The 10,562-nt window shown below is 30.6% G+C and overlaps 2 protein-coding genes across 2 annotated transcripts; one reads left to right on the forward strand and one right to left on the reverse strand.

The window, feature by feature from the left end:
* Nucleotides 1–2,183: 2,183 nt before the first annotated feature.
* Nucleotides 2,184–2,528, forward strand: LOC125824452 (60S acidic ribosomal protein P2A-like). Its single transcript, XM_049503830.1, has 2 exons — nucleotides 2,184–2,386; nucleotides 2,429–2,528. Exons 1-2 carry the CDS (start codon nucleotides 2,184–2,186, stop codon nucleotides 2,526–2,528), a joined length of 303 nt encoding a protein of 100 aa, XP_049359787.1.
* A 909-nt stretch (nucleotides 2,529–3,437) lies between these two features.
* LOC125824585 (12-oxophytodienoate reductase 3) lies at nucleotides 3,438–8,475 on the reverse strand. Its single transcript, XM_049503989.1, has 5 exons — nucleotides 8,158–8,475; nucleotides 7,556–7,696; nucleotides 5,935–6,065; nucleotides 4,901–5,083; nucleotides 3,438–4,385 (listed from the first exon to the last, which is right to left on the reverse strand). Exons 1-5 carry the CDS (start codon nucleotides 8,244–8,246, stop codon nucleotides 3,727–3,729), a joined length of 1,203 nt encoding a protein of 400 aa, XP_049359946.1. The 5' UTR covers nucleotides 8,247–8,475; the 3' UTR covers nucleotides 3,438–3,726.
* Between the last annotated feature and the right edge of the window lie 2,087 nt (nucleotides 8,476–10,562).

Consider the following 10,562-nt stretch of genomic DNA (forward strand, 5'->3'; position numbering starts at 1 on the left):
TATCAATAGTATATTTTTAGTAATTTTTACCAAAGATGAAAGTTGTCAAGTATACGCGACGGATAGGACACGTAGTATTCTTTATTTTTCTCTATTCAAGTCTCGAAATTGTGATTTCTATTTTTTTAAAAATAGCAACCCTATTCAATATACCACATTCTTCCATTGTTACATGCTTCTAATTTAAAAGTAAGAGTTTCGTAAAATTAATTCTAAAAATCTTTAGTGAAACGAAGGGCTTGGAACCTTGTGATACCTTTTTGGGGTTAAGTGTTTGCCCTAATTTCTTGATCCCACAAAGTTACTTATTTTAAGTCTCGAAAAACTCTAACAATCGATCGAGCTAGTTGCGTTATCTTAGAGGGATTTTAGTATCACTTTGAGCATAAATTAGGGATAATGGGACACTCCTAAAGTTTAGAGTGAGTGTCTGATTTTTTTAGACAAGTTTAGAGGACAATTTATGTATTATTCCTAATAAAAACAATGGAATCATTTACTTTAATCATCGTCATGTCGTAAAATCATTGAGTTCTTTCAAGGCAAAAACATCATATATTCTCTTATTATATAAGAGATAGTTAATGCTGAAGCAGGCACGTCTCCGTTGACATGCTTGCTTCAGCGTCCTTTTGGAAAAGAAATTAAACAAATTATTTCTTTTGTTCTACTTTAATTTGATACGGTTTAAAATTTTATTTCTTTTGTTCTACTTTAATTTAATTAGTGTATAATTTTTTCAAAATTATGGAATCCATTTTAGCTATGACTTTTAGTTTTAAATTCAAGACTTCACGCTGAAGCAGACACGTAAAAAAAATATTAAAAATTAGTATTGCTTTTGTTTTACTTTAATTTAATTAGTGTATAATTTTTTCAAAATTATGGAATCCGTTTTAGCTATGACTTTTAGTTTTAAATTCAAGACTTCACGCTGAAGCAGACACGTAAAAAAAAATATTAAAAATTAGTATTGCTTTCGTTCTACTTTAATTTAATTAGTGTATAATATTTTCGAACTTATGAAATCCATTTTAGCTATGACTTTTAGTTTTAAATTCATATTCTATAGTTATTGCTTTATTATTTTGAATATCGGTAATATTTGTTATATCTTGTAACTACTTTGAGTAAAAAAATTAACGGTCAACGACGAAAAATACTTTAATTATAAATATCTTAATGGACCTCTTCACAATAAATTTACGCAAACAAAAAGTAATTAACCACTTATATATCTAAAAGACATATTAAATTTATTCAATTTTCTAAATTGTACATATATACATAAATTAAAATAAAAAGATACGATGATGTTGGTCCCGTGCTAGCACGGTCTAGTATCTAGTATAGTATAAAAGTAACAAAGGACCAAAGAACTAAAGGAGAAGATAAGAGCAATATTCCAATGTTTTAACAAGAATGGTAATTTTAGAGCATTCTCATTAATGATAAAGCCTATTGTTTTAATAGTACAAATTTCTCTAAAATATATACCTTCATCAACAGAAATTCCTTAAGAACGAGAAAGCCGACTAAAAGACTATTTCATAACTGACTCTTGTTAGTGAGTCGAGGAGCCTAGGCTCTAAACGAGCTCATCCCTCTCATAGATGCATATACAACTTAAGAATACATACTTAACTATTCTTCTCACCAACGCGATAACGGTACATTGCTTCCATTTAGACATAATAATACATAAATCACCACAAGTCACCAACAACAACATTCTCAGTAAAGTCCCACAAAGTGAAGTCTGAGAAGGATAGAATATACGCAGATTTTATCTCTAGCGTGAGAAGGTAGAGAAATTAGTTTCAATAAATCCTTAATTCAATTACAACATTCTCAGTGTAGTTCCACAAAGTGAAGTCAATGTTTCTCTGCTAGTTCTAATAGTAGTTGGAATCATATGTACTACTTTGTACGTGTTGGATTTTAAGATTTTCCTTCTTTTTTTTTCCAATCCTATTAGTAGTAGGAATCCTAGCTATTTCATACATCCAACTAAAATATGGTACTCTTAATTACGTCTAAATCTATTTTAACTCAAATTAGACTTCCTACAACTATCTGCCTATATATACCCTTTAGAAGGACACATATTTCTCATAGTTCCAAAAAAACAAAAAAAACTTCTCAATTATCAAGAATTTTATTAAAACTTATAACTAGACATCATGAAGGTGATAGCAGCTTATTTGTTGTCTCAATTAGGTGGCAACTCTAATCCATCTTCTAATGATTTGAAAAAAATCTTGAATTCTGTTGGTGCTGAAATTGATGATATGAAAATTGAACTATTATTGTCACAAGTTGAAGGCAAAGATATTAATGAGTTAATTGCTGCTGGTAAACAAAGATTGGCTTCTACTACTTGTATGTCTTTTGGATGTACAAATAATAATAATACTAATAATGCCAGTGTTGGTGGACAAGTTGTTGAAGAGAAAAAAGAGGAAAAGAAAGTTGAGAAAGTGGAAGAGTCTGATGAAGAAGATTTTAATTTTAGTCTTTTTGATTAGATGTTATAGTTTTAATTTATTGTTGTTATTTTTATGCACTAGTATTTGTGTTGTTTTGATTATGTTCTTTTAAGTTTAATAAAGTTGTTTTCTTTTAATAAAAGTTTATTATGTTTGTAGTTAATTACCTTTGCTTCTCCAATAGCATATTTTTAGTTATTAGTTAACGGATAGGATATAGCATTTTCTATTTTTCTTAAATTTCGAAATTGAGATTTCTAGTTAAAGAAGAAGCAACTCTATTCAATACACCACATTCTTCTGATCCATTGTTACATACTTTTAATTTAATAGTAATAATTTGCATAAAATTAGTTCAAAAGGCATTGGTGAAACGAAGGCTTCGAACTTTGTGGTACCTTTTTGGGGCTAGATGTTTACCCTAATTTTCTTATTTTATTTTATTTTACTATATTTGAATTTTCCTTTTTCTTTAAGGAAGCACAGAGCATTATAATAATTGTTTTTTTTTTGTTAAAAAATAATAATTATAACTTTCTTTCATATTTGACAAATTCTTTTCTTGGAGAAAAGGTTACGGGTCTTTATGAGCTCTTATATTAGTGAATTGATTATATGTAGGTTAATTTTACCAAATTATTATGTCTCTTTTGGTATGTTTCTCTTCATTGTCTTATTTATCACCATCCTTGCTAATCTTCACACAACACCTTGTTATTTTCTTGATCCCACAAAATTATTTATTTAAGTCTCTAAAAGTATAAATTTTTGACAATCGATCGAGCTAGTTATGATATCTTAGAAGAATTTTAGTATCACTTGGAGCATAAATAGGAGATAGTGTGACACCCCTAAAGTTCTGTCAATGCAAAAACAGAATATAAAAGTCACAAAGGACCAAAGAACTAAAGGAGAAGATAGGAACAATATTCCAATGCTTAAGAAATTGGTAATTTTAGAGCACTCTCATAAATGATAAATCCTAATGTTTTTAACAGTACAAATTTCTTCCTGAAATTCACCAGAAAGTCCTTAAAGAACGAGAAAGCTGACTAAAAGACTATTCCATAACCGACTCTTGTTAGCAAGTCGAGGAGGCATGGCTGGTACTAGGCTCTAAAAGAAAACATCCCTCACATAGATGCATATACAACTTAAAAATACATACTTTACCAAGTAAATAAATTGCCCAACAAAATCAGGCTTCACAAGTTCTTACAAAATACAACTGTTCTTTTCACAGACGCGATAACGGTCCATTGCTTCCATTTCCTTGAAGGAAAGGGTAATCTGTGTATCCCACAATTGGATCTTGAGTATAGAATGTTTTCCTGTTATACTTATTTAGAGGTGCATTTAGCTTGATTCTCATAACCAAATCAGGATTAGAGATGAAAAGGCGTCCATATGACACGAGATCAGCATCACCTTGTGCCACAGCCTCAATTCCTAGCTCCCTAGTGTATCCACCACTGCAAATGAATGTCCCCTGATACGCGTTCCTCAAAGTCCTCATTAAATGCGCCTCCTCCTCTTCACTGCCAAGTCTGCCTGCTTCGGTTTGCCCATATGCTACGTATCGTGGCTGTGTTACATGAAGATAGGCAAGCTTGGAACCAGAATGGAGTTGGATTTTGTTTAGTCTTTCAACAACTGCTAAGCCTAGGCTGAGTGGATTAGAGTCCATGGCATCAAGATGATCTATTGCTGGTGAAACTCTAACGCCTACACGATCAGCTCCTATTGCTGAGACGACTGCTTGAACCACCTGTGTGATGAATTTGCACCGGTTGGCTAGTGATCCACCATACTCATCTGTCCGGTCATTGATCCCATCTTTCAAGAATTGGTCAATCAAGTAACCGTGAGCTCCATGGATTTCAATACCATCGAAACCTGTATATATATGATATTTTCTGGTGTTAAGACTAACACAGCATAACGAACCAAAGAGAGTGAAAACGAATTAGCAATAAACGGTATCTACCAGAATAAAAACTCTATTTTACCATGACGGCCTGCTGATGACTTTTTCTAAGCTTCTATTCAGTATTATAGTGTGTATAAGTAAAATACATAGCAAACCATGGTATTAGCAATAAGAGGGTTATTATTAGTACATGGATAAGCATGGTTAAAGACAAAACTGTCCTTAATACACCAAATAAGAAATAATCCTAGCATAAGTAATGTCAACATTACTAATACATTGGCCTATTCAGTACTATTCTTAAACGTTCTACTGAACGACCCTTTAGAGGATGAAATGAAGGTTCCGTTCTGGTTAACCTTTTTATGAGCAGAAATAACTCAACAGTATGAACTTGAATACTTACACAATGAAAAAGATGTCATAGGATTTCAAACAGAGATGTCTATTAGTACATGATTAACATAAAGAATGAGCTAACCTGCTTCAATAGCATTCAAGGCCGACCTGCGATAATCTTCAACCACTTGTGAGATCTCATAGGTTCCAATTGCTCTTGGTTTTGGATAAATCCCATGAGTTCCATCAGGCATCAGAATTCTCCACCTCTTTGATATAGGCTTCTCAGTAGATGAAATTGGTGCAGCTCCAGCAGGTTGATACACTAATGAAGTGATAAGCATGAGCTTAGTAAGATAACTAATTTGAAACCTATGTTGCTCGAACTCTTAAAAAAAGGTTGACTGATGCGGGTTTTTGGAGGATCCAACATGCATGGGTGCAAGTGCAACAACATTTTTGAAGAGTCTGAGCAACATAGTTTGAACTGTCAAAGAGAAATAGAGATAAAGAGAGGAATGAACATGCAGTATCGCATTTTCCTAATGAGGGAACAGTTGCAAAAGTTGGCCTTTGATAGATAAAGAGAATAAAATGAGAGAAAAAGCAATGCATGTGGAAAAAAAATTTCTTCATAAGATATATGATATAAGGACTAACTTGCACACAACTTGTCTATTTTACTAGATACTTCTTACCTCCCACCAATGTATTTAGCCTATTTCTCTTTAGAATAGTGTTGAACTGTTGATTGGACTAGCTTGCACACATCTCGATTATTTCATCAAGTACTTTCTACCTCCCATCAATGCATCTAGACAACATTTTTCTTTATAATAGTAGTGTCTAGACTAGTTACCGCACACCTTGACTATTTCATTGAGTATTCTTCTGCCTCCCACCAACGCATCTAGAAAACATTTTTCATTATAATGGTGGTGTCCAAACTAACTTCACACCTCGACTATTTCACTTAGTATCTTCTAGCTCTTGCAAATACACCTAGCCAATATTTTTCTTTATAATAATGATGTCTAAATTAGCTTGCACATACCTCGATTATTTCACTGAGTACCTTCTACCTCCCACCAATACAGATGTCGAACTAGTTACAATGCATCTAGACAGTATTGAGCATTCATGATCCTAACTTAGTGTAAACGTAACAACTTTTACCTTCATGAGATGCACGACCAACATGCCACAGCTGACAAAATATGACAGCACCCTTTGCATGCACTACATCAACTATTTTCTTCCATTCCTCTACTTGCTCCTTTGTGAAAATCCCTGGCACATGAGGAAACCTGAAAAACCCCACCACAATGATATCTCAGAAAGAAATTCTCAAGAAACTAATTTGATAATGATTCTTTTGGAGGTAAATACATACTTGCATGGGGTGTTTGCATCGAACTAAGCAATTAATCTTAAAAATTAACAAAATAAAGTGAAAATACATATCATGTTTAAGTGTTAAAAGATGTATATGAGAAATATATCTTACATTAGGAATGAATTTATACGGGGCAAGGTGGGAGTGAATGTGATTTCTACGGTGGACAAAATGAGGAAAGCAAGATTGAGATGGTTGGGACATATGAAGAGGAGGGGCGCGGATGCACCATTAAAGAGATGTGAAAGATTGGTTTAGCAAGAATTAGGAGAGGTAGAGGTAAGGTGAAAAAGAGTTTAGAAAAACGTGATTAGATAAAAACATAACACATTTGCATAGCAAGGACATGACCCTAGACAAATGATTTGAAGGTCAAGAATTAAAGTAGAAAATTAGTAGACAGATGATTTGAAGGTCAAGAATTAAAGTAGAAGGTTAGTAGATAGCCAAGTATCATCGGAGTTGGCCTCTTGCCTCTCACCTTCCCCTTGTTCTTATTAGTTCCTTCGGACACTACTCGTAGAATCACACTAAATACATTATTATTGTTATTGTTGGCTTAGGTAAAAACATTTGGTCCAAGTATGCTTTAACTTTTAACTTTTTCATTTTATTTTTAAATTTTTTTTTTATATTCACATAAATATGTATAACTTGATTTAACCCAATAATTTTAAAAGTATTGATCATTTTATTAAATTCTACGTCCAATTAACCACGGCCACATAATTAGGCAAATTCAAAATTTAGGTACGGATTCAAGGTAAACCCAAAAACTTTTGCACATAACTTGCGTATTTATTATAATTTTAAAATTTCACTGAGCATATAAATATTTAATTAGTATTATAAATAAATTTAAAATTACTTTAAACGTGCATAAACTTCAAATATTGAATTCAATGAATATAATACTTTCTTTATTTCTTTTTATATGACATCTCTTTCTACAAGTAATTGGTCCATAATACTTGTCATTTCATAAAATCAATGCATGAATTATCATATTGTTCCTTTTTTACCCCTGTAAGTTATTACCTTTAAAAATATATATTTGACTAATTTAAAAAAACTAAGTAAATGATTCATGTTCATTATTCAAATTATTTAATCAAAATAAATTAATTTATATTCATTGATTGAAAACTTGAGTTTCAAAAATATTAAATAAAGATAGAAGGGTAAAGTTACGTAAAAAAAATAAAATGGAATGGAGGGGAGTATACGGGAGTGGAAAAATACCACACACCACAAAATTCCACTAATAAATTAATTAATGACTATACACGTGTAAAGACACAACTTTTTTAATGGTATAGCGTGGGGCCCAAACGCAGCAGTAATTGACTACTGTCTTACCGAAAAAGCCCCTAAAATGTAATCAAATTTTCAAACACATACCCAGCTGAAGTCGGGGAAATCATAGTGCCTTCAGTGATCAGAAATCCACCGGCCGTCGCTCTCTGCTCGTAATACTCCCCTAGCGCCGCCTGTGGAAGATTATTCAGTGCTCTGCACCTTGTCATCGGAGCCAATACTATCCTGCCACGTGTCAAACAACAGTAAATTATTATTATTATTATTATTTTTGTTCCTCCATTCACAAACTTAAGATCGGAGGTGAAGGATGTTCGAGCAACGCGACTGTAAATATGATCCCATCTCAAGGGTAAAATCGTCACAAAAATAATTCACTTCCATTTTTTGAGTTTGCATGGACCAATTGTTATTATATGATCCAATAGATATAACTTTTTTCGATTCTGTATACAAAAAAAAAAAAAAACTAGCAAAATCAGTAAATTTTTTCAGGATCTTATAATGGAAGTTGCTTATTGTTTTTCAGATTTATAAAAATGATCTTAACAGTATGTAAATAGTAAATACCCTTTTGGATTCTTGTTAAGAAAAACCCATAAAAAAAAGTACGAGAGTAAATTTTGAGATCCAAATCTACTAAATCTTCGATTCAAATATATAATGAACTGTGAAGGAAAACTGACCTGTGGGAGAGATTGAACTTTCCCATCTTGTAAGGAGAGAAAAGGGGATTGTTTCCATCTTCAGCTGAAGACGATGTCGTTTTAGCCATTGTTGTTGAAGGAGGATCTGTAGAACTGAGAAGAAAGAAGAGTGAGTTTTTAGGATGATGAGATACAGAAAAGGTGTGCTTTAATGGTGAAAGATAAAAATGGATTGGACGGCGATGAATTGTGGACTGTGAGGTTCGTTTTCGTTGAACTTGGAATTTGAAAAATCCACTTTGTTCTTGTGGGAGATATTGAACATGAATATATTATTGACTCTCAACTACATTTCTCTATCTCCTTGCTCTAATTTTTTCACTCTCGTATTGTATTGTTAGTTTAAATTTAATTTTATATAATAATTAATTTTGTGTGATCGCATCGTTATTTTAATATTTTCTTTCATTTTTGTCTTTATATTTCATTTTTTATCTTACTTTTTCATACTAGCTCTACCTCGTACCCTACTTTCCTTTTAAGGTTTATCATTCAGATTATAGATATGTGACATTACGTAATAACAGAGAACTATACAATCTATTCAAACACTATATTCGTTAAAACAATATACAATACAACGCAATACAATATAATAACTATACATTACGAAACAATGTGGAAAAAACCTCCAAACAAAGTGTTAAATTTGTCGGTATATTTAGTAAGATGTATTAAAATTGTGCTTAATATGATATACTGATTGATGTTAGTTATGATGAGATTATTTTTTATGTTATGTTTTGTTTGGTGTATTGAAAATAACATACATGATATAATTTATAATAAAAATATATTAATTTATAAAATACCCTCCACAAATTCGATGGAAAAATGATGTAAAAAGTTTTGAAAAGTAACCATATTTTTAACCATGCTAATATATGCATTAAAATTAAACCACTTCAATGGAGTATCATGATTTCCTATATATTAGTTATATATAACATAATTAAAAAATAGATTGTATAACTAATGATTTGAGTTGAAAAAGTGTACCAAACAAAATACTCATAATATTTGATTTATGGAAATTTCATATTTACGAGAAAAAAATATAACTCAAAAATTCAAATTATATACTCTTTTGACTTTAATTTCATCTTATATAATTATATATCATAATTTCAAATTATAATTTTATCTCACATAATCAAACACGTTTAAAAAGATTCAAGACAAATGTTTGGAGCATTGTCATTGAAAATTGATGATAATGTTATAAACATGTATTTTCAAATTGTGTATGATCAAGTGGACGGCGCCTCAAACTTCGCGTATGGACACAACCCACTTATTACAATTTTGTTGGGCATTTCGCTGTTAGAGTAATGTCAATTCGATTGTGTGTTGATACGAAGGGAAAATATTTTCTACAAAAAATATTTTTTAATATTTGATAAATAAATTTAAAAAATATTATCTTAAAATTATTTATATATTAACTTGCGAATATTATAGAAATAAGATCGGATGAAGAGAGGGGGAATCGAGGGTGGCAGTTGAGGGATGGTGGGGTGGGTAGGGTCAACAATAGACTTGAAATGACATATTTTAAATTTATTTTCACTACTTTTACTAAAAAACATTCTTTCATTTTGAGATAACTTGTTTTCTAAGAATAATATTTTAAAAAATATTATAATCAATAAAAAATAATAGAATTGAAAAACACTATTTGAAAATTGTATTCCTCAGTACCACAATAATATTTTTTAAAAGTCACACATTAATTAGTGTAGTTCCACAACTAAGAATAATAAGATCGAGACATATAAATTTTATTTCTATTTTTATTGGATAGAAAAATAATTTCTGATAAACACTCAATTAAATATAGGATAATGCTAAATGATCAGAAAATTTGGTCAGAAATTTAAAAAGTTTATGATATTTTTTTATTTTAAATTAAACTGATCTTTTTTCATTTTTTAATTAAAAAATATTAAAATTAAAAGGATAAAAATATCATTTTTACCAAATTCTCTGGGCAATTTTTTTTTTCTTAAAAATATATACTCTAAAACTATACACTATAACTAATTCTCATAAACTATTTATTGTTCTACAAAAGACAAAAATTAACACTAGTACCAATACACAAGATAAAAGTTTGTTGATGTTGGGAAAGTAAAATAAATGACCAATATTAGCTTAAGCACTTCTCAAAAAACTTCTAGTAGTACTAAAAAATTGAACATTATTATTCCTTCCATCTCATATTAATTACTCCTTCGATTCAATAATAGTCCTTCATTATATTAAAAATAAATATCGAATAATACTTATCCAATTTAAAAAATCAAGAGATAATTTATTTTCTGTATCTATTTTATCTTTGGTATTAAATATTACTCCATCCATTTCAAATTAATTGAATTGTT

Source organism: Solanum verrucosum, unplaced genomic scaffold (genome assembly GCF_900185275.1).
Source record: "Solanum verrucosum unplaced genomic scaffold, falcon-dt-bn FXZP01000022.1, whole genome shotgun sequence".
In the NCBI taxonomy this organism is placed as follows: Eukaryota; Viridiplantae; Streptophyta; class Magnoliopsida; order Solanales; family Solanaceae; genus Solanum; species Solanum verrucosum.

Bases quoted from the DNA above. Each gene is read 5' to 3' on its own strand.
- LOC125824452 (XM_049503830.1), top strand. From the start codon at position 2,184: ATGAAGGTGATAGCAGCTTATTTGTTGTCTCAATTAGGTGGCAACTCT. The intron at 2,387-2,428 runs GTCTTTTGGATG...TAATAATGCCAG, and splicing joins TTGGCTTCTACTACTTGTAT to TGTTGGTGGACAAGTTGTTG.
- LOC125824585 (XM_049503989.1), bottom strand. From the start codon at position 8,246: ATGGCTAAAACGACATCGTCTTCAGCTGAAGATGGAAACAATCCCCTT. The intron at 7,697-8,157 runs GTCAGTTTTCCT...GACACGTGGCAG, and splicing joins AAGTTCAATCTCTCCCACAG to GATAGTATTGGCTCCGATGA. The intron at 6,066-7,555 runs GTATGTGTTTGA...GGGGTTTTTCAG, and splicing joins ATTTCCCCGACTTCAGCTGG to GTTTCCTCATGTGCCAGGGA.